This window comes from Coptis chinensis, chromosome 3 (genome assembly GCF_015680905.1).
Source record: "Coptis chinensis isolate HL-2020 chromosome 3, ASM1568090v1, whole genome shotgun sequence".
Taxonomy (NCBI): domain Eukaryota; kingdom Viridiplantae; phylum Streptophyta; class Magnoliopsida; order Ranunculales; family Ranunculaceae; genus Coptis; species Coptis chinensis.
The window spans coordinates 2,802,537-2,826,878 of NC_141458.1; the positions used below are offsets into that span (position 1 = coordinate 2,802,537).

The following is a 24,342-nucleotide window of genomic DNA, read 5'->3' on the forward strand; positions in this document are numbered from 1 at the left end:
ATTGTTCTTTGAAGTTAGTTCAATGTATTTGTATCAAGTTTTCGATTTCCCGTTAATTATTTTTTGAGGTTAGTTTAATGCAGTTACATCAAATTTATAATTTCCCGTTAATTATTCATTTAGGTTAGTTCAGTGCAGTTTCATCCATTTTTCAATGTTTCGTTAATTAGTATTTGAGATTAGTTCATTGCATTTTGATCCAGTTTCCGATTTCTTGTTAATAACTCTTTAAGGTTAGTCCAATACATCTGCATCTAGTTTCTAATTATTTATGCTTTGAGGTTAGTTCGATACAATTATATCCGGTTTCTGATTTTCCGTTAACTATTCTTTGAGATTATTTCAATGCATTTGCATTTAGTTTCCGATTTCCCACCAATTATACCAAATATTCTATGAGGTTAGTTCAATGCAGTTGCATTCGGTTTTTGATTTTCTGCTAATTATTTTTTGAGTTAAGTTCAATGGATTTGCATCCAGTTTCCAGTTTCCCATTAATTATTATTTGAGGTTTGTTTGATGTATTTGCATACCGTTTCCGATTTTCCGTTAAATATTTTTTAAAGATTTGCATCCAATTTTTAATTTCCCATTAGTTATTCTCTATTATTAGTTTAATGCAATTTGCATAAAGTTTCCGATTTCCTGTTAATTACTCATTGAGCTAAGTTATGTATTTGAATCTAGTTTCTGATTTTCTTATAATTATCCAATATGGTGTGTAATACCAACTTCTACTGATCCATCTGTAGTGTCCTTGCAAACATGACACAAAAAGTAAATTATGCTTAATTTACTATGTGGGATCATTGAAGATTATCCAGTTCCCGATTTTCCGTTAATTATTCTTTAAATTATGCATGACTCATTATGTGGAATCTTCAAAGATTATCTACAAACGGGTGCTGTTATATTAATTATTCTGAAAAATATTTGCAAATATGCAAAACTATTATATATTGATATTATATTGATCACTCAACCAAATTTCTTATAACGTGAAAACCTCACTCTTCATTAAAAAAAACACAACTCGGCTTTGATAAAACCCTTCAACTTCATTTTGTTGTTCAATAATAGAAGTTTGATTGAAGTTTAATGAGATTGCCTAATAAGGAGAAGTTCATATATATTGAAGCTACTCGAATAGCAAGGAGTTCTCAATCATACGGAAAGACATAATGTAAACACCATTTTAAATGCAAAACTATATTTATCGAGACATTCCCACAACATATAACCCAACTATATTTTGAGGTTAGTTCAATGCATTTGTATCCAGTTTCTAATTTTCCATTATTTATATTTTGAGGTTAGTTCAATGCAGTTGCATCCAATTTTCAATTCCAGTTATTTATTTTTTGAGATCAGTTCAATGCAGTTGCATCCAGTTTCTGATTTCTCGTTAATTATTCTTTTCGGTTAGTTCAATACATTTGCATCTAATTTCCTGTTAGTTGTTCTTTGAGATCAGTTCAATGCATTTGCATCTAGTTTCTGATTTCCCGTTAATTATTTTGCGAGATTAGTTTAATGCACTTGCATCCAGTTTCCAATTTTTCGTTTATTATTTGATAAAGTTGCATTTGCATATAGTTTCCAATTTCTCGTTAATTATTGTTTGAGGTTAGTTCAATGAATTTGCAACCAATTTCCGATTTCCCATTAATTATTTCTTGACGTTTTGCATCCAGTGTATTTTTTTAGATTATTTCAGTGCAGTTGCATCCGGTTTGCGATTTCCCGTTAATTATTTTTTAAGATTAGTTCCACGCATTTGTATTATGTTTCCAATTTATAATTAATTTTTCTTTGAGGTTAGTTTAATGCAGTTGCATCTAGTTTTCGATTTCCCGTTAATTTAATCTTTGAGGGTTAGCTCAATGCATTTGCATCTAGTTTCTGATTTTTCGACAATTTTTTTTTTATGTTAGTTTGATGTATTTGCATCCAAGTTTTGATTTTCCGTTAATTATTCTTTGAGGTTAGTTTAATACAGTTGTATCTATATTCTGATTTTTTATTAATTACTTTTTAAAATTAGTTTAATGCTTGCATTTGCATTCAGTTTCCGATTTCCCATTAAATATTATTTGACGTTAGTTCGATACATTTGCATCCAGTTTTCGGTTCCCCATTAAATGTTTGTTGACGTTAGTTTTATTCAGTATTATACATATTTTAAAATATTTGTCATTATTGTTTTGCCGTTATTATTATTATTTTTTCATTTTCTATTATATATTTTGTGATGTTATTTTTTGTATAATTGTTTTTAACTATGTTTTTAGGCTGTGTTAAGGATATATTTGAAATAAGTCAGTGATTTATCATAGGTACTAAAATTGAATGATTTGTAATAGGGAATTAGTTTATGCAAATCACTTATTTTTTAGCAATTTTTTTTATTTGATCAAATATATCAGAATTGTAACACTAAAAGTGTTTGATTCGTAATAGGAAATTATTTTCTACAAATCATTTATTTTTTAGCAATTTTTTTTTATTTGATCAAATATATAATAATTGGAAATACACTCCAACTCTACAAATATAATAATTAGAAATACACTCAAACTCTCTAAAGAGGTTCGATGTACGTGGGATTGTAGGCTATTAGAAGATATTATCTTTCATATTAGATTGCCACATAGGATAGAGAAAAGTTAACTATCATATTAGAGTGCCACATAGGAAAGAGAAAATCTTTTTTTAAGGTCTCTGCTTTAGTATATATACTAGGTATTATACCCGGGCATATGCCCGGGTTCTTTTATGAAATTTTCATTTCCAGTATTGTGTAATAGGAGTAAGGGTATTATCATGTAATTTAACTAATTGAGAAATTTCATTTCCAGCATTGTGTAATAGGAGTAAGTGTATCATCATGTAATTTAACTAATTGAGAAATTATTGCATAATAAATCACAAACATGTAATAAATTTAAGCATATATTTGCGTGCTTGATAAGTTTAAAACTTGGCACAAGCTATAACCTAATTATTATTCTTAAAATAAGTAATAGTTCCATTAAAATTTATTCTACTGATCATCATCATCACTAATGTTGATTATCTGAACAACTTCATCACTCGTCATGTCAACATTAGCAAATGATGTTCGTAATTCTCTATTTTCTTGTCCAACGTGCATGATATCAACATGCAGTTGTTGATTTATTTCATGAAACTGTTCATTGGCTTCTTGAAGTTGTATGATTTCGTTTGTAGCTTCTTCATGAATCTGACGCAGATGATTGATTTCGTTCCTTACTTCTTTAAGTTGTTGTCGTATATGGGTAAGTTCTTTTAAGTTGAAATCTCTGACGTCGAATTGGTACAATTCATGAAGTGATGTGAGAGCAGCCTGTGCAGCTTGATTTTCAGCTATATTTTGTGTTTCTTCCAGAGTTCCATAACATGTTTGCAATGTTGACGAATTATCATAGTCGTCACAATCTTCTTTAAATATTCCTTGTAGAATAGGAACGTCTATAGTCACATTTGATCCAAATCTATCGCCTATAATTTCCGTTTTGTAAACTGGTGGTGTATAAATTTCGTTATGCAACAGTATCTGATTCAATATTGCTTTCCTTGAAATAGGAAATATTTTATCATGATCCATTTTGCTGCACAAAAAATTAAACATAATTAGTACGTTAAATTGTGAATAAGTTTATATACATGTTGGCATAATATCTAGTATCGTGCCGATGCAATATTCCGGATATGGCATTTACCGATACAATTGTTAATTATATTTGCTAAAGTAATATGCCAAGAAATATTTCCAAATTCCAAATTCCAAATTCCAAATATTTGCTAAAGTACGTGTAATCCAAATTCCAAATAATTAGAATTCAAAAATTCAAATTCCACATAGCGATATTTCCAAATTCCAAATTCCACACAGCGATATTTCTTTACTATTCAACAATTCAAAAACACACGCCATTGGCACTCTGGCAGTACTATTTCTGGTTTGGTTGATCATTACTGATAATTTCATCAAGCAAATATACTCAAAATTTGGAAAGGAAGCATTGAAGAATTGTAAATTCAAAGTAATTTTTTCTAGTTATCCACGTTTATTTTATTTGATTTTTTTATCTTACAGTCTACTCTAGAATCCATTGTAATTGTAAAATTTTGGAAAGAATTTGTAAAGAGAAAATAATTGACATACCTGTAAGTTGAAAACTGGAAAGAAATTAGATTGTTGCAAAGAAGAAATCAGCGAATATTTGTGTAGTCGGATCTGGTGTTATATAGAGTTGATTTTGTTGATTTTAGAATTCTAGTTGATTTTGAATTTGAAATATTGTTCTGTATCAGAATTCCGATTTGGTTTTGAATTTTGTTTAGGAATCTATTGCTAATGCTCTGTAAAATGGGTTCGTTGAATGTGTAAATATTCACATATCAGTACTTTAACCTTGCAAAATTCTTAGATTGACCAATATCATTTCCAGCACCCACCCCCTCCCAATAAAGGTTTTTGCTCAGTTTTTTTAGTGACTGAGATGCCATAAGAACAGAGCTTCAGTGATGAAGGCTTCGGTCCTCCCCCTAAGAAATGGAAAGACACTTGCCATGGAGGAAACAATTTTAAAGGCAACAAGTAACTCTCATCCTTGAATTCTGTCATTTGTGGTTAATTGCACCAGTATTTTACGTTTTCTGGTGTGCTAATACCTAGTCAGACATTTCCAACAAACTTTGGCTTATTTCGCTGTTATTCTAAGAACATAATTTATTATTTGAGTTAGCAAACTGATGAACATACAAAAACTAATCAACTTGATTAGTGATTTTATCCTCATTGTGATTTATCTAAATAAGGAAGTGTTAAAGTCCACTTGAAAAAAACCGTATATGGATTAGCATTCAACAACGATATCCATTGGATTATAAACAAAATTATATTCCGACTTTTCTTTGGTGTCTCAGCCCAAATTTAGATGTATTATAATCTAACGGAATCTGTGAATGAGCGTACATATTTTAAGTAGAAAAAAATTATCGTTTTGGGTTCGCAACTTGAGCACTTTTTTACCATACAAATTTTATTACATTTTAGATTTCATTTTAGGGTACTCGTTATGTATTCGCTAGTGTACATGCTTATCTATCTATCTACTTTACTTCTATCAAGTTTTTCCTTTCCCAATAAGTAGATTATAAGTAGATTAGCCGCTTTCCTTGTTTAGTGATTGAGATGCAGTTTTGACCATAAGCTGAAAATTCTAAGTTCATATGCTGATGCTGCGGAGGGATTAGTGACATGTGGATGATGGATTACAAAAATTGAAAAGCATGGGTGCTTTGTGAAATTTTACAATGGAGTCCAAGGATTTGCTTCAAGGTTAGCTATCTGAATCTTTCATATAGCGTACTTTAGATTTAGCTAGTTTATTTGTTAAACACATATTTGCTTACATAGATAGGTTGCTGAAAATAAATGTCAGTTGTACTGAATGTGAAATTGTAGACTACAAAAACATAGCCAAAAGGTCTTGTTTTCTGTTCGGTATGGTCTGTTATCAATACACTTGTAGGAGATCATAGAAAATGGTTTCTTAATTTTGTGAATCGCTTTGATCAATTTTGTAATTATTGCCATTTGTTTGTTTTACTTTTTTAAACGGCTTAGTAGAATTTTAAGCTGATTTTAACAAAGGATTATATATACATTAGAACCAAAAAGAAGGTCCAACCCTTGCAACCCCGACATGAGGGGTTCAGTTCACTCCACCAAAAACTCGGGTTCGTAAGGAATCTAGTAGTAAGTACATCTTCTTATTCCATATTTAGTTGGAACAGCTTTTTAGTCTACCGATGTCTGAGCCAATAGGCATTAGATGATCTCAGTTTGGTCAAAATCCAGGAATGAAATGACTGGCGTTATCTATGGAGCAACAACTTGAAGTGTACCGCCTTTATGAATAATCATGTTTCTTGGTTGAGCACCTAGGTGAAGTGATGATAGAAATCTTTATTTGAGGGTAACATCACCACAGTCCACAGTCATTTAAATCTGTTTATGAATGTGCTATTGGGAATTTTGGTATTCGTCAATATGGTGGAATTTTGATTGGAACTGTTGTTTATATATAGAGTAGAATAACTTGAGTATAAAAAAATGAAAGTTAAAACAATCTACTGAAATAACAAACTACAGTATGATGTTTCCTCAACTAACATCGACTAAATCGCATAGTCAAATATAAATATAAAATCAAATATGCTACTAAATTATTATTCTTGGTTATCTTCATTCGTTCTGCAAATTCTTTTCGTTGGTGGTTGCTCATCTTCTCCGTCATTTGTGTTGTTTGAATCTTCAATGATGGTGGCTACAGTTCCATCTAGATGTGCTTTTGAATGATGTGTAATCTGATGAGTTATTTTTGTATTCCAAGATGCATTGTCACTTGGTGTTGCATCGTAGTTGTCCTAAAAGTAAAATATGTATGGTAAGTAATTTGCAGAGATGTATTATATTGTTAAATTGTTATTGACTAAGATAAAGTATACCTTCTGATTTTGTTGGTGTTGTCTATTTTGTTCAATTGGAAAGATTTTAGAAATAGTTAGTGAATTGTTGTTACGTTTCTTTGTTGAATCTTGTTACTCTTATCTAGAATATAGTTGTGTGCCCAATTAGCCTTCCAAACTCTTTTTCAGCAATCTACATTTCCATTCTCTGTAAAATTAAAGTAAGATAATGATGGGTTGCATGAAATTAAATATTAATAATTTATGATAATTTTGAAGTTGTGTATGAATCTACCTCCATTGTGAGTAATTCCTTTGCACTTTTCTGAAGTAAAGATGAAGCCTCTTGTTCAAATAAAGTTGCCATTGTTGTGGCTGTGTTGTCCTCTATTTCCATCTTTAGGATGTACCTACAAATTAAAAGTAAAGTTAGTCGATACAGAATTAAATATTGCATTTTACAATCTAAAGTCATGTATCATACTTTGGAATTGGTTCCACGTTGCCATGTTTTGTGCACTCTTATCCTTCTACATTGGTGGTGATTTTTTTTGCACAATGTGGGCAAGCTTTGTAATACCAACCGTTATCATGCAGTACCTTGGTTATGGATGGCTTGCATGTGAAATGTGTCTCCTGCAAATAAATATGTTTTGAATGCAAATAAATATAGTAATAAATATATTTCTATACTAAAAAAAAATAATAAATAAATAATAACAACTTACATCTGAAAAAAGATTTGTCACTGAATTTTTTTATCTCCGAAAGAGATCTCTATTGTGATTCATTACTTCTTCAGTAGTTTTTTATTTTTTCATCTGTGCTTCTTGTGCTTCAACTTCTATTGCGCTGTGAAAAAATAAGTTAGTTAGTTTTTTCTATTTATTTGATTTTGTTATTTTTTCGAGTGAATAATTATAGCAGAGTGTACCTGTTTTTCAGATTTGCAATCTCTTGAATGTCTGAATTCTGATACACTTTCGTTACTGATGTTGCAGATAGAGAATATGAACCTGTGACATTGGATTTTTTGTTTAGTTTGCGTATAATGATCGACTCAGTAATAATTTGATTTTTTTTTCGACTTACCGTAAAATTCACTAATTGATGCTGAAGTAATTATTAGCACAGTTTTGCCTGAAAAGTTTTTAAGTATCCAATCTTTGATTATTTTTGCGTTTTCGCCCCAAATAGTCACTTGTATTGAATTGTTCCTGTATAATTATATAAAAAATTGTTGTTAGTAGAAGGCATTAACTTCATTACTTTTACTGTTTAAATTGAAATTATCACCTTTCATCTTTCAAATATAATTCCATCATTGTTGATACTATGTTGTTTTTCTTTTTCTGCTCTACTGGTTGGCTCCATGTGCTGACTATTCCAATGATATCTGTACACAATGAAAAAAAAATCGTGTTATAGAAAACACACTTTGTAGACATCACATCTTATATTTTTGATTAATTACGTATGTTTATTTTTTTTTACCTGTTAGGTGCTTGTTGTCTTTTCTCGATGACACCTTTGTGAAATCTACGAAGTCAAATTGTTGTTTTGGGAATTGAGTGTCGAATTCTCTGTTTGGCTTCACACTTGTATTCCATTTGAACTTGATGATGTAGGGATGATTCACTGGACGGTATGTGACATTGTCAAATATTTTGAGTGTTGAAAAGTCTTCGATGTGGTAGATTTGCATCTCTTTCAGCTGCGGTTTATATTTGCCCATAATGAAACTTGGAATTTTTGCATGTATCTGATCTCCCTGTTAGACAATAAAATCGTGTTACTTCTATTTGTATGAGTTTGGCGTAGTGAAATAAAAAGATTAGCTTATACTTACATGTTCATCTAACAGCAACGCGTCTAAGCTTTTGACTGTATTGGTAGTGTAGTCAATTGCTTCCCAGATTCTGCTTACTCTGACCTTGATTTTGTAATTTCCATTGGACTCTTTGATCTCCTTGATTCTGGTGTATTCTTTTTCAGCCATATTCCTGAAAATTGGCCAGGAGTCAATTACATTACATGCACGTCATATTGATTGATGTTGGTTTAAGTTCGACGGTCTGTAATAAGTTTGTGTAGTAAAGATTGTTCTTGAGAATAACGAAATAAGAGAATTGAATTATTGGTATCTAGTTCCTAGGTTTAAGTTAGATGCATACATATCTGTGTAAGGTAAATAGTTTGATGATTATAGAATGGTAGAGAGAAAACATACCTTTAAGCAGTCAATTAATAGACCAATACTATCTAGATGAATTAACTCGGAGGATAGAAAAGTTATAAGAAACTACTTCTCCATAATGCCTTCTATATAGACTATTTTGTTTGTTGTTTGAATATGGTTTTCTATTTTGATTTGTAATATGTTTATAAATTGATTTGGATTTGTGTCTGCAACAATTCTAATACGTATCTAAATAGGACTCCTACAGACGCCACAAAATAGGAATATGGACATTGTCTTTAATTATTTGGGCTGAATTCTAATACCTATCTAAATAGGATTCTTACAGATGCCACAAAATTGGAAAGTTGCAAAGTATGGACACCGTCTGTAATTATTTGGGCTGGACTATTTTATAATTTAATTAAGTGGAGTGTGTATTTTTCATATTGCAAATGAATTGTCGTATGTATATCAAAGCAGTAATGTCTTGTTTATAGAGACATTGTCATATTCATTTTGGATTCATTTCAATAGGATACACAATTCCATCAGGTTGGGCAATCATGGTGCGCTCTCCGCCATTCATCGAACCACGAGAAATCTGAAGATCCCCTTGCCTTCAATCCATGGTGATGGGAGGTGGGTGCTTATTGTAGCATTTTCAAGTGTATTTGTTGGACTGATGCTTGTTCCAGCTCGAAACACTTCGGCAACCCCAGTGCTTGGCCATCATGTAGCTGTTTCAAGTGTCTTACTTCTGAGTCAGTATTTTTGTGTCTTATTTGGGCAGTTCGATATCACAATGGGATAAGTGGCCTGTGCTAATCCTCGATTCATTTACATGCTTTTGCGTCCAGCTCTACCTCCCAAAAAGGAAAAAATAATTCTTTTTAACTCTGCCGGCGATTTTCATACATTACTTTGAATGGGTATTGGAGCTTGGTTTGATCAACACTACTGATGCTTGTTCTTGGTTGTATATTGTGACCTTTACAGTTTTAACCATAAGCTGAAAATTCTTAGCTCATATGCTGATGCTGCGGAGGGATTGGTGACACGTGGATGGATTACAAAAATTGAAAAGCATGGGTGCTTTGTGAAATTTTACAATGGAGTCCAAGGATTTGCTTCAAGGTTAGCTATCTGAATCTTTCATATAGCGTACTTTAGATTTAGCTAGTTTATTTGTTAAACACATATATGCTTACATAGATAGGTTGCTGAAAATAAATGTCAGTTGTACTGAATGTGAAATTGTAGGCTACAAAAACATAGCCAAAATGTCTTGTTTTCTGTTCGGTATGGTCTGTTATCAATACACTTGTAGGAGATCATAGAAAATGGTTTCTTAATTTTGTGAATCGCTTTGATCAATTTTGTAATTATTGCCATTTGTTTGTTTTACTTTTTTAAACGGCTTAGTAAAATTTTAAGCTGATCTTAACAAAGGATTACATATACATTTTTTATTGGGCTTGTGCTTGCTCTAGTTTCAAGAGAGAACTTGGGACATCTTTGTCACGTGACGAAATTTGGGTTATTGAATGTTCTCTATGGCTTGCGTGTAAAGAGGCCTGGTAGCTCCTTGCTACAATTCTATTCTGTAACTCAATCGTGGACTTGGATTAGTGAATGCGTTGAATGTTCCCAATCCAAAAAAGAAGTTTTTACATTGTATGTTGCCCACCAACAAAATGTTATATACAATTGAAACACTTCCGCAACCCTAGTGCTTGGCCATCATGTAGCTGTTTCAAGTGTCTTACTTCTGAGTCAGTATTTTTGTGCCTTGGTAACGTTGTTTCAATAATGCTGAGCATCACCCCCTGTTCTGATCTGTGATCCAGCTTATATATATTCTGGTCTTGTGATCCAGCTTATATATAGCTTCAAAATAATGTTGGCCACTGATCAAAATTCATTTTTGGCTATGAGATTTTGGATATGTACTAAATTCGACGTTACAATGGGATAAGTGGTCATTCCTTTTGGTGGTGGAATGAGATTTTGGGCTGGCTCAGAGTACACATAGCTGCAAATATATGTGGTCCTCCATTTTTTGGTCATGAATTACAGGTAAAACTTTCCCTAAAGTGCTCTGTAAAATAGGTTCGTTGAATGTGAAAATATTCACATAGAACATGGGTTGAAATACACTGCCAATCACTATGTTTGTGTGATTGACTTGCTGAGTCGGTCTGGTCGTTTCTAAGAAGCTGAAGACATTATTGATGGCATGCCTATGAGCCTGATAGAATATTGTGGGATTCTTTGCTCGGTGGCTGTAGAATTTTTGGGAATATCAAACTTGTAAAAAGAGCAGTAGAAACATTATTTGAAATAGAACCTGAGAATGCAGCAATATAGGTGACCTTAGCCAATGTATAAGCTTCTGCTGGGATGTGGCACGAAGCGGCTACTATTAGAAAGGCTATGGATGACCAAGGGGTGGTGAAGAAGCCAGGTTCTAGTTGGATGAAGGTTGAAAGGCAGATCCACGTGTTTTTGGTTAGAGATGAATCCCACCCAAGAAGCAAAGAAATTTACGACTTTTTAGAGGAATTGTCAAAAAGGATGAAGGAAGAGGGATTTGTGCCAAAGACAGATTATGTGTTGCATGATGTGGAGGAGGAGCAGAAGGAGCAAAATCTATCCTATCACAGTGAGAAACTTGCAATTGCATTTTGGATCATTGCCACACCTACTGGAACACCGATCAAGGTTTTTAGAGATTGCCATATCGCTATTAAAGTTATATCAAAGATTGTTGCAAGGGAGATCACTGTCAGGGACTCTAATCGTTTCCATTGTTTTAAGGATGGAATTTGTTCATGTGGTGATTTATGGCGATTTAACTCATGAAAGTGAATCTCATCTCCATGATATGCACATTCCTGATTGTGATTATCAGATTTGATCCATGAAAATCGGAAGGGATGCCATTGTTCTTACCCAAATTGCCAAATCGAGAGCTATAAGTTTCCTATCACAATCATTAAATGAAGGCAAAGATGTAAGTTATCACCAGTTTCTTATGTTTGTTTTCCTTGTTTTGCTTTATCTAATTAATTGATATGACTGCAGATTCTGGAAATTCCAATTGTAAGCTATGCTAGGTAGGGCCTTATGATGGAATTTGACTTAAGCGTTCATACACCAGCCTCAGTTAAATATAATCTGAGAAGTATAAAGGAATTTTCACCTTTTGATGAGTAATTCATTGCGACACTATTACTCTTAGAGGGGTTGGGACACAAATATACATATGGAATTTGGATGAATGGTGGTAGGATTATTGTTTGGACTGGCAGTATGGAAATGATACTTTGCCTGAAGGTGACATTTTTATTCGGTCTAGAAGGATCGGGGATCGTCCGTCGGATCAACCCGAAGGTTGGTAATTATCACATTCTATTTGAAGTCTGAAACATTTATGTAGGAAGAAGGTTTGTAGTTTTCTTTAAGTTGCAAATCAACTTATTATACCCCAGATAGTTTATTATCTTACTCTACTACTTTTAGTTTATATGGGTTGATTTTTTTTTTAGTTATTACTTTTGCAATTAGTATTTGTTATTTCAGTTTTTCCTTTTTTTTCTTATAGGTCCCTTTGGACTATTCCCTCCGATCGTACTTAGAAGTTATCTTTTTGGATCCTCGATTGAAGATCAAGGTTCAAGGGTCATTGGTAACTTCATAGTCCATACTGTTAATGTTATTGTTCACTTTCTGGTTGCATTTCGTATAACTTGTTTCATTGATTGATGGATGAATTCTTTTTAGGTCAAAAGTTTCCCATTGGCAAAATCTTTGAATAAGACGGCTATTAGAAAAGGTCATATCCTGGGAAAACCTGTTCAGCTCATTCTTGGTCGTTCTCAAGTAGAATGGGAAAGGATGAATAGTGGAATATTTTTGTATTGGCATGGCCGACTGATTGAGGTGAGCTGTTTTCAATTGCTTCTTATGGTTATAATTCTTTTTGGTCTGGTAAACGGTCATCGTCAATAATTAACTTTTACTATATGCAATAGAAAGTTATTTTTTTAGTCAAAAAATTCAGCCATGTGTGGTGATTTTAATTGACGGAGGCAGGAATGAGTTTGGGGGGCAAGTGTATATACAACTACACACAAATATATAGCATAGCATCCGAATATGGTTGGTTCTCTGAAAGAGTATCCCTGGATGATGACTGGGTCTGGAAAGCCACCCTCTGTTCATGAGGTTAAAAGGATTGCAGATATTATATCATTGGAAGGATGGCATACCTTATGGAGAGGTCTCAGATCAGGAGTAGTGCGGGATTCTGTTTTGCTTAGCCCATAAATGTTCCAGATATGTGGGAGTGGGTCCATGTCTTCCATCTTACCACCATCATCATCACTATCATCATTTGTCCCATTTTTTTTTTATTGCTGACACTTACATTATGCACTAATTCTCACACATCCCACATATAAAACGTCAGTTAAATGCTTTCTATGCTTCTTTGAAAAAGACATTGTTTTCAATTATAATCTTCCGTTGTGTTTAATGGTCAGGTCTGTTGAAGAAATTGGTATGCTGTCATCTTGGGTTGCCAGTGTTGCAGCTGGATTATCCGGTTAAGTAGTTGTTGCTGCTTCTCATTGTTTCGACACAGCCAAAAGTCGATCTCAATGTACTATGCTCCCAAAGGTAATTTGAGACATATTATACATGGTTAAATTAAATAAAATTGTCCTTCCCTTTTGTTTTCTGTAGTTGTTGCTAACTCGAATTATCCTTTCCTCTACAATAAATTTATTGTGTTATCTCTGGCCGCAATATCGCGTCTCCAAAGAAGAAAGAAGGCGAAATGGAAACAGCCAGGATATTGGGTTGAGAGAGTTTCAGGGATCTACCCAAAAGATAGAGGAAATAAAAAATGCAGATCGGAGTGGACCAAAAGGAATAATAAATGCCATTGGGATATCTATCATCGTTGGGTGCGGTTACCTTGTTGGTATCATGTTTACTAAGGTAATCAACTTAATTTATTATGTATAAGTCAGTAATAGAAATAGAAAATGCATAATGTTTAAAATTGATTAAAAAAATAATCATGAGAATATATATGTCTTCCAATGCCTTCAGCTTTAACATTATTATCTCCTGTGTGCACAATAGAAAGAATGTATTAGAATTTAATTAGACATAAAAATAAAACAAAAAATATCGCGAAAGTGCAATTGGGTTGTAATACATTTGTGTTTGATAATCTTACCATGTGATTGAGCTGTGTTGCTTTCTGTTCTTCAATTTCCATGTGTAGCTGCTGTGAAATTTATTCTGAAAAGTTTGATAATAACATTTGGTCAGTGGTATTAAATATATATTCATAGATTAAGAGATGATGTGTTCGGATCATGTCTAGTTGACATACCTGTTGGTAGATTGTTGAAAACCTCATGGTAAACAATGTTCTCTGTATGACCGTATGGTTTATTTTCTTTGTTGTCTATCAATATCTTTAATCCTTCTCGTGGCGGTAGTGGAAAGCGACAACATACGACAGTTGTCCATGGCTGAAAACGGGTGTAGGAAGGTAGATTCCAACATGTTTTAGAGTTTGACGCTGGCTCTTGTTGATTGTCATCGCAAAGCAAATTTTTATAGGAAACTGTCATCGTCTTAGAATGAAAGGCCATTTTGATTCGTTTGAAGACATGACGATGCGATGGATGGAAACTCTTTTTCCGATATTCCTTCCTGTTATAATTTGTGCCTCGATAACCCTTTCTCCTAGTTTTGTGATGATCAGTCTTGTGCCATTGCACATGCCCATACTCGGGTTTGTGTTTCTGAGGAGCATAATGGGTGCACGCTTCATTTCGAAGTTCATGATTTGGAATCCCGGACAACTCTATCGTATTTAGGAACTCGCCGGATACAAAATATCTTGATTTTGAATATTTCCACACATTGGGCTTATTGAGTCAACTTTCAGGTATTTTTAGAGTCTCCTTCCAATGTCTAAAGGGCCGAATGAGTTAACCGTTGACACAATCATTTCTTGGTGTCAAAATGCATCGTCTCTCAAGTATTCCAGCCATTGTATAGTTGGTCTCAATGTCGGGTAGATGCTAGACACAATTTCTTTAATGCCGATTCTCTCCGGAATGAGAAGATCGTCACGGGATTTTTATCCAAGTTGGCTCTTTGTTACTATTAAGAGCAATTGTAGGCAACTTTCCTTCACCTAAATCGAGGACCCACTTGCTGAATTTGGATATGGACTCAACCATTTCTGTATCAAGGTCTTCGCCTCTAAGTCGATATTTTTGTCGATTAGATAAACCTTGCATTGGTCCCACAAATGAGATCTTGTTAGTGAAGCTGCAGACCACTTGTTCTTTTTCCTTTTGCGATAACGGGTAGAGTTTGTCCGAAATCTCCTCCCAAGAGTCTTGTTTTTCCTCCAAAGACTTTTATATTGGATTGTGGATCTTTAAATCGCATCGGATCTCTCAAGGTTTTGTCCATTGCTTCAAAAGCATCTTTATGATTCATTGGTGCCTCATCCCACACAATAAGATCCGCCAGATATGAGTTGACCAAATGGCTGCCTTGGCCAATGTTGCAACATGAGTATTCATCAATGTCTATAGGAATTTTCAATCACGGAATGTGCGGTTCTTCCTCCGGCATTAATAGAGATGCTATACCGAAGAAGCTACTCGCCAACACAATTTTCCCTCGCGGATCTCAATCTCGCTAGGATCGTGTTCCAAAGGAATGTTTTCCCAGTTCCTCATTTGCCATACACACAAAAATAGGCCTCCTATTTTTTCCTCCACCGCGATTGATAAGCCAAGGCGTCAAAACTCTCATTTGATCTTTGTTTAGCTATTTGTGATGCTCGAGGAGAACTCTTTTGTCGGGGCTACCCTATCGTAGCACAACTCTTCTTGAAGCAACTGTTACCTTTACCAACATCGGACTCTTTCGACATGTCGGGAATTAGTTTTTCTGAAAAGTCTTTGAGTTTTTTATTGTACTTGTTTAATAATCTCTCAATCTTGCAGAGTGCACGATTTTTAATTTCCTCATCAGTGAGTGTCAGTTCATTGTTTTTGAGTCTATTTCTTTCGTCGAAGAGAATGTCCTCAGAAAGTAATTTCCAATTTCTGTTCCATAGTTCCAAAGGATCGGTTATCTTGCAGTACATCAAAAGAGTGACGAACATTTGCCTCAATGTTTTTGGTAATGCTGAAATTGCTGCTTCTTTGATTGCTTCATGCCATTCACCATCGTCTTCCAACAGTCCTAGTGCAAGGCACGCTGACTTGTAGGTCGGATGCACTTTTCCATTTACTGTTCTTATCTCTTTAAAGTTCCTTGGACCCTTCACCGTGTTAAGAAGTAGACGAAGATAAAACCGTTCACCTGTTGTTGGTGGGGTATAGTATATCCTGCCTATAGTTCTTCCTGATTTCCTTCTTGTCCATTTCTTGTCATTGTTTGCATCCCAGACCCATTTTGTAGGAAATTCAGCATATGTCAATTGCCTTGCATCTTCGTTCTCCGCATTCGTCTTCATCCACTCGGTGAATTGAGTGTCGTGCACTCCACTCCTATTTGCCACATCAGGTATATAATCACTGTCCTGGTATATGATAGGTTGTTGGTTTTCCAAGTGGAATGAAAGACGTTCGACTGCCGGGTTTCCATATTGAATGTGAAAACCGAGAATTCTCCAAGCTGCCTCATGTGCTGATAGATAACGACAGTCTTGATATTGTTTGACCTCGTCAACTTCACGTATGACCTGTTCTCCATTTGATTCGCCATCTTGGATGTTCTCCTCAATAACAAATGTTGCTCTGTCACCACCTTTGTGCACATATTTGAACAAATACTTAACATACCTTCCTTGGTTGCAGAATCCGACATTTATGTGTGCTTGGTATTTGACAATCAAATCTCGTTTTATGCGGAACAACCCATTTGTTATCAACTTTTTCCCTTTCTTTGTAATAGCGAATTTGGAATCATTTCTTCTCATGTAAGCAGCAAATCCTTTTTCATCTATGGTTGTTTCGTTGCAAAATCTCTTTGGGAATTTTATAGTGCATTTATTTTCATCCATGCAAGGAGATTTTTCATTTTCTGTGCCACATGGACCGTGTATCATGTATTGGACTACAGCTTGAAATCCCAATGGATCATCGACTTCATCGGGCAGCTCGGCAGAGATGATTTTTTGGATGTCTGATGGAGTTTTTAGTTTGTTGTGGAGGAACAACAATATATGAGCATGTGGTAGTCCCCTTTTTTGAAATTTAATTGTGTAAACAGCTGCAAAGAGGAAATCAGTTAGATTAAATACACAAAAAGGTAATAAGGACAGAGAAACAAAAGTCTCTATTGACTTAGAGGCTAAAGTTCGAAGTTCAAAGTCCAAATGAAAATAAATAATTAGCCACTTTGGCTGATGTTAATATTAATTAATATATAGTTAATTAGGAAGTTCAACTAAAATTGAATAAATTAGATTCGTCAGTGAGACAGAAGGAGAGACATCTAGAAAATACCTGCCATAACCTTTCCGAAGTGTTGACCTCGACATAAATCGTCCATGAGTTGATCTAGCTTGATCTTAAATGCCCGAGCTACAATTAATGGGTCATCTTGTGGTTTTAGCCCCACTAAGGTGGTGAATTCTTCTATCTCTGGCCATTTAGAATTACAGGTAAATGTGATGAAAAGATCTGGTGATCCTGCATATCTACAAATAGCAATTGCGTCTTGATAGCTTTGAACCGTATATCTTGGACCTCCTGTAAATGAAGAAGGTAGAACTAATCTTTTCCCAAATGAAGCTGGTGTTGTGTCCCCGACAACAACTGCATCTTGGAGACCTTGGTACAATTCTGATCTGATCTTTTTCTGGTTATCACGTATCCAACGTAGACGGAGCTCCACCACGCTTGTTTCTCGCATCAACTACTAATCGGCTCAAAAGGCGTCCACCTCTCATCGATTAATGCGTCCTTCATTTTTTTCTATGTTGAAGCACGTAAGCATAGAATTCTCTAATGCTTATCAGATTATTGTTTTTGTCGACTTACTTCCATGTACATTATTTTTTAAAATCTGCAAATGGAAACTGTCTTCTCCAAATGGAAAAAGAATAGGATATTGCATAGCCATAAAGCTTGGTTGTAACTCATTCATCCTTTTTAAGCCTTCTAATCTTTTCTCGAAAATTACGTCTCTACCGTTATTATTTTCATGTCCGTCTCCAACAATTAATCCAGCAACTTATGCTGCCTCTGGTATGTTGTACTGCCTTGCATCCTTGTTTCGTGGTCCAATGATTCTCAAACACACGTGGATCAAATCAGACTCTCGACATCTTTCTCTTGCTGTTCTGAAAGATTTTATTAGATTATTCTCAACATTGAACATTTTTATCAATCCGTCGACAATTTCTTTATCTATGTTTTTCAGATCTTCTTTTTCTTTTCTTTTCAAAAAATCCACTCGGTTTGGAACTTCGTTTTTTGTGTCATGTATATAATTGAGCAAATCTTGGCTTCTGGCCTGGCATTGGCAGTAAAGAACCTATTTTATGATGATTCTGTCCGTCAATTTGAAAACATAGGGTCCACGACCTTTTTTGTTTACATCCTTGTCTATTTTTCCGCCCATAGACGTCATAGCAAACATCGTATTGTATGACCGTATGTTTTCTCTGAATTTTCTTGATCTAGGTCCCCCATTGTAGTCCATGAGCTGCTTTAGAAAACTCGGAGGTTCTCTTAGTAATGGCAATTTTACCTTCCCTTGTTGGCAACAGATGGTAAACTTTGGATTCTTGGGTCTCTTATATTTTGTGTTCCTCTCCTCATACCAAAGTATAGCACCACAGTGAGAGCAGACACTTTAAGGTCCTCCGAAATTCCACGGCGTAGAGAATTTTCCTGAAAATGAAAATACACACATGTTAATAATATAAATTAATTTAGCAAAACAATAATACATTTAGAACTTACTATTGGTGACAACTTTGTCTTGATTGTTACGTTGATCCGTAAACATCTAAATGTCGCTAAAATGTCATCGTCTGTAGCATTAATAAGGTGTTAACAAATGATTTTGTGATATACACTAAGAAATGCATTAATAAGGTATTACCAATTGTATCATAATCAATTTCCATATGATCATCGCTTGCCAAGGTTGTGGCATTTGTGTATACAGTCGAAACATCTTGTGATCTTTGTGTATTGCAAGAGCCAATATCTGAACATATAGAAGAGAAAAGTAAGAATCCTAAAAGTTTTATTTCATAAATATATTATCATATTTTCAATATTGTACCTAATTGATATTGAGGAAGATTTGCATGCATATTGAGTCTGCTGGAATAGTGATCGTGAGATTGGATGTGATGGGTGGACATTATATCCAATTACTGCACATATAATGATGTAAGTAACTTCTCGTAAACGTATGTAAATATATATAAATATGAATTTTTTTTACCTGGTGAATGTTGAACATAAGGAAAGTACTGGTATTGTGAATGTACTATCATAGGTGATGATTGCACGTTGCTATTGTACTGAAAAGATAATGGATACGAAGGAAAGAATCCATGTGCTTGTGTTGTTGAATGTTGAACATAAGGTAAGTACTGGCATTGTGAATGTGAAATCACAGGGGATGATTGCACGTTGCTATTGTATTGAAATGATAATGGATATGAAGCAAAGTATCCATGTGCTTGTGCTGTTGAGATAAAGATATATTAGTTCATGTGCTTGTGCTTGTGCTTGTGCTGTTGAGATAAATGAATGTGATAAGAATTACCAAATGCTAGACCGGCAGGTGAGTTTTGTCTTGGTGTGTTATGCATTCTTCTTCTGTGTGTATGGTTTCCCTTTGCTTTCAACTTAAACATTCTTTCTATGCGTGCTTGTTTTGCCTTCAGTTTTTTGGAGACATCCATTTAGTTCTGCACCAGAAAATATATTAGTCAATAAAATAAATATATACAAACTAATATAGCATGCTTTCTGTAGGATGGCTGGCTCCTTGTGCTACTATGAATGTGGTAAGGTCTGCAACATAACCTTTACTTGCAGCAAAACAGAAACATAAGTAGAGTAATAAAAAAAAATTAAGTGTACAGAGTAACTCACCTCATAAAACCAATGCAACATTTAGAGTAATGAATGGTGGACATTATTCTAGTTTTAAGCCAATAAGCATTACCAGTTCGATATGTTTTTATTGAATATTTATTTGCAAATTGGACATTATGTCATCAATAGTTTTCGGTCATTTTCTTTGCTAACACCCTATTTTTTTATGTGTAGGTTCTAGCAATAACCGAGGGTCTATATGATGTTCACATTTTAGAGAAGGAGGCTACTGCAGTACACACTGCTGTAGGTTTTGGCAATAACCGAGGGTCTACATGATGTTCACAGTTTAGGGAAGGAGGCTGCTGCATTACACACTGCTCTATTTGATCGAGATGACATACTTGCCAAATTCCGATACTTGTTCTTGTAGGCAAAGGCCACAACGATGGAATTAATGGAAAGAGTTGGGGCATTATCTAGACAAACTAAGAAATATCAAACTGAAGCTGAGGTCTTAGGGCCGAGAAACGCAAGGATGAAGAAATTGTCCACTACTACATGGTTTATCTTATGTATCCTTTTGTTTTTGGATACCCTGGAATGCTTCAAAGAATCCATGGTAGGCACCAGAAAAAGAAAAAGAAAAAACGGTCTGGACTCTGGACCATCAGCATAACAAACTGCTTGTCTTATTTCCCCTCTAAAAATGATAATATCCGATTGTTTTAGCACGACAAAACTCATCTTCCTTTAGTGGAATTAAGTGTAACCAATTAAGTCTAATCGGCTTCTTTTCGGTTCATATGATCTTGTTAATTGTATGCAATTTTTATTACGATTATGAATTTTGGGGTTTCATCAACATTCTTGTCAGAAAAGCTTTTTGCAGTAGGTCTTGGGTAGTTGGGTGTACCAGCACTACACCAGATTTAAAAAGAAAAGACAAAGCTACTGACACTTTTGTTTTGTCTTTTTGTGAATACGCCCACCACGTGTCGTTGAACTCCCCTAAGCGTCGGATCACATTATCACAACCCATAGAAAATAACCTATTTCGTTCTCTCTCACCAAAATAAGAAAAAACTTGTTTCGTTCTCTCTAACCTATTTTCTACTCTTCATCCTATTTTTCACTCTCAAAATAAGAAAAATCACTCTCAAAAACCACTCTCAAAATCTTCATAATATTTGATCGATCCTCAAATCGCTATCTTCAGCAAATCTACAATCTCTTCAGGTAATTTCAATTATTTCTTTATCAAATCTACAATCTCTTTATTAGATCTAAGCGATTTCATTTAGATTTTAACGTTTTTTAAAGATTAATTCATATAATCTTTAAACATGTAATTAGATTCGAAATTAGTTAAACAGAGTAGTATTGTAATCAGGTTCGAAATTAGTGCTTTAATTAGTGATTCATATTCTGTTTAACGGGGCTGGAGAATTGTGACATTATGGAAATATCGACAAGCATTTGTCCAGATAACACTATAAAGGTTTGTACAAGTGATTTGGTGAAAGAGCTAAAGATTGACAATTATGAAAAGTCAAAGGCAGCATCAATTGTTGTTGGCAGTTCAAATAGAACGGAAGGAGTTGATGGTTGGAAGCGTAGGTGGCAAAATATATACAATATATCAGGTGGATCTGGAAATATGAATTCATGTGGAGATACTATTGTTTCCAAAAATAAGGAGCCAATAATAATGGATGGTGGGGAAGAAGTGGGTATAGGGTTTCACCCAGGATCGCTGCGGGTTCAAAACCATAAACTACCTAAAAATGTGTTACATAAGAGAGAAGCCGATGAAGCAGATTGCGCACATCCGGTTTTTCTCGATTTTCCAAGAATTGATATTAGAAAAGGGTCGATTGTGATAGGTTTGGCCCCACATCCATGACATTTAAGCGATGGGAAGGAAGCTTATGTCACCGCTGTAACTGCGGAATTGCATCTTTGAGAATGTTTCTGGATCTTGTCCGGTTACTCCAGTAATCCATGTAGTAATTACTAAACTTGCAACTTTACGAGGTCAAGCGCCCTTTTTATATATCATATTTACTAAAAACAGTTGTAATCTACAACCATTAATGTAAGTTTACCAAATTTCATTTTATTTCATATTGTTATAAAGTACTTTATTTTTTTGCATTCTGTAACAAATAGTGTTCATTTTGATTGTTTTTTTTCCCAACAAAAATTTTGGCCAGAGATTGTACTGGACATTTGGAATCAGAATGAAATTAATTTTGACAATGTAAAGTACCTTAAGTTGAGCAAATGGGGTAAGAAAACAAAAGGCGATATTGGTGCAGCGGCTAAGTTGTTAGAGAGCTTCCCTAATCTAGAAACTCTTGCCTTTGACAAGACATTGACTGAGGTATTTTACTCAATATATATATATATATTCTACTATAACTTTCATTACATGGAATAAGTATGGTACCATATGGCATGATATACTAATTCCTGAAGCCATTATTGGTGTCATTGATTTCAATGATGTTAAATTTTAAATGAACAACTGATTTATGTTCTTATTTGTATTGTTCTTATGTATGATCGGCGGTCGGTAGCCTACATAGCTTCTTTAATTGGCTGAAAATTGCTGCGTAAAATTGGTTTTGTTACTGTTCCTGGTTAAATATGTAAATCTTGCATATTGAACTAATTCACGTACAACTTGGATCTTAGGAGGTCATGAACAACTTGGATTTGTTTTTCGTTTTTTGCCAAAGATTTGGCCAGAACTAGAAATGGAACTCTTCAACCAGGATCCATGTAAAACTCACAATGTAAAGTACCTGAAGTTCAGCAATTTGCATATGAGAATGAAATGTGATATTAGCGGAGTGGCGAAGTTATTAAAGAGCTTTCATTATTTAGGCATTCTTAGCTCTGACAGGACATGGACTAAGGTAATTATAAAAAGGGCGCTTGATTTGTCACAAATTAGTAATCCATGGAGCACCATTTCCTCATTTGTGACAGCTAGGAGAACTTTCAGTAATTACTATTTCTGTAGCTTAGTCTTCTTTCCTAATGAAGAGGCCATTAGATATCTTTGCTGGAAAACGAATGAAAATTGATCGGGTTAATGAAAAACGAATGAAAATCCTTATCCTTTACCAGCAAAGATTTCCACCATAATCAAGTCTCAATGACACGAGACTTGACGGGTTTGAGTCGTGTTTTTCTAGGTCAGTTGTCTAAGTTATGTTCTCTAGTACTCACTCTGTCTAGAATAGATACAATTTGTGAAGAAAAGGAAAATGATAACTTGCTGATAATGTCAGTTCTACCTTACCGTAAAGTAAAGTTCGTAGATGTTGACTAAAAAACTACCGGGTAGAAATCATGAGGAAATGCAAGTTTGCAAGGCATGTAAAAGTGGAAAACTAGACCATGCCATCTTTGCTTACTATTAATGATTCAAGCATAACTTGGACTTCTTAGCCAAACATATTTGACCAACAATGAGATTCAGGTTGTCACGTTATGCGGCACACATAGTGATCTTATTATACATTTCCATTTCTTTATTGTTGTTTACTTGTTTCTATCAAAGCCAGGGTTCAGATTTTGTCTGCTAGCAAAAAATTGTTAGTGTAACTATTTTGTTTGTCGTGTATTTTCAGAATAGGTAATGGCATATCTTTGTTTAGCCGACTTGGGTTTACTTTATTTTGATGTTTTGACATGTTTTATTAGTTTCCATGCACTTAAGCGAGGATTTTTGAATGAGCATGCGAAAATTTCATGAGTTTTGTGAGTTTAAATGGATAATGAAGACTTATTATTTTGTTTTTAGTTATTGATTGTTCATAATGTTGTGAAATAATATGTACTTATCTACATATTGCATTAAGTAAGGATGAGTTTGTCACGCCCGCAGAGAGTGGATGAAGGAATCAGTGGGAGTGATGCATATCTAGATGGAATCGAATCATTCCTTGAATTCATGAGGGATAGTTTAGGAAAAGGAACTTGGTCTTCTTGTCCGTGTGCCAAGTGTTGCAATGTTCGTGGAATGGTTGATCCAAAAACCATTTTTGTTCATTTGGTTCGTTATGGATTTGATGAGTCCTACACTACATGGTATTTTCATGGGGAGTCATTTATAAACAATGTTGGGAATTTTGAACCTTTTGGTTCATCCTCTCATAACTCTCCCGAAGATACCCATCCTCAAGAAATTAACTTTGTGAATGAAAAGCTTAGGACTGTCCAACTTGATGATTTGGATGAATGCGTAGATAAGATTAGTTCGGATGAAGATTTCAATGCGGATGAGATAAGTTCGGATGAAAATGTGGATGTCGATTGCCATAATGAACAATGTAACCAAAATCCAGTTAATTTAAAAAAGGAGATGAAGTTCAATCATTTGTGGGAGGATGTGAAGAGACCAATATATTCCTCATGCAGACAAGAAAAGACTAAGTTATCAGTAACAGTTGAGTTGATGAACCTCAAAACAAAACATTAGTGGTCTGATAATAGCTTCACAGAATTATTGGATACGCTAAGAGATAT

The 24,342-nt window shown here is 34.4% G+C and overlaps 1 protein-coding gene and 2 pseudogenes across 1 annotated transcript; 2 read left to right on the forward strand and 1 right to left on the reverse strand.

Annotated features, from left to right (window-relative positions):
* Positions 1-11,083: 11,083 nt before the first annotated feature.
* Positions 11,084-11,545, forward strand: LOC147507250 (pentatricopeptide repeat-containing protein At4g37170 pseudogene; annotated as a pseudogene).
* A 58-nt stretch (positions 11,546-11,603) lies between these two features.
* Positions 11,604-12,694, forward strand: LOC147507251 (uncharacterized; annotated as a pseudogene).
* A 2,896-nt stretch (positions 12,695-15,590) lies between these two features.
* Positions 15,591-17,650, reverse strand: LOC147507252 (uncharacterized). The gene is made up of 2 exons (XM_086600989.1): positions 17,242-17,650; positions 15,591-17,005 (listed from the first exon to the last, which is right to left on the reverse strand). The coding sequence occupies exons 1-2, from the start codon at positions 17,648-17,650 to the stop codon at positions 15,591-15,593; spliced, it is 1,824 nt and encodes a 607-aa protein (XP_086457115.1).
* Between the last annotated feature and the right edge of the window lie 6,692 nt (positions 17,651-24,342).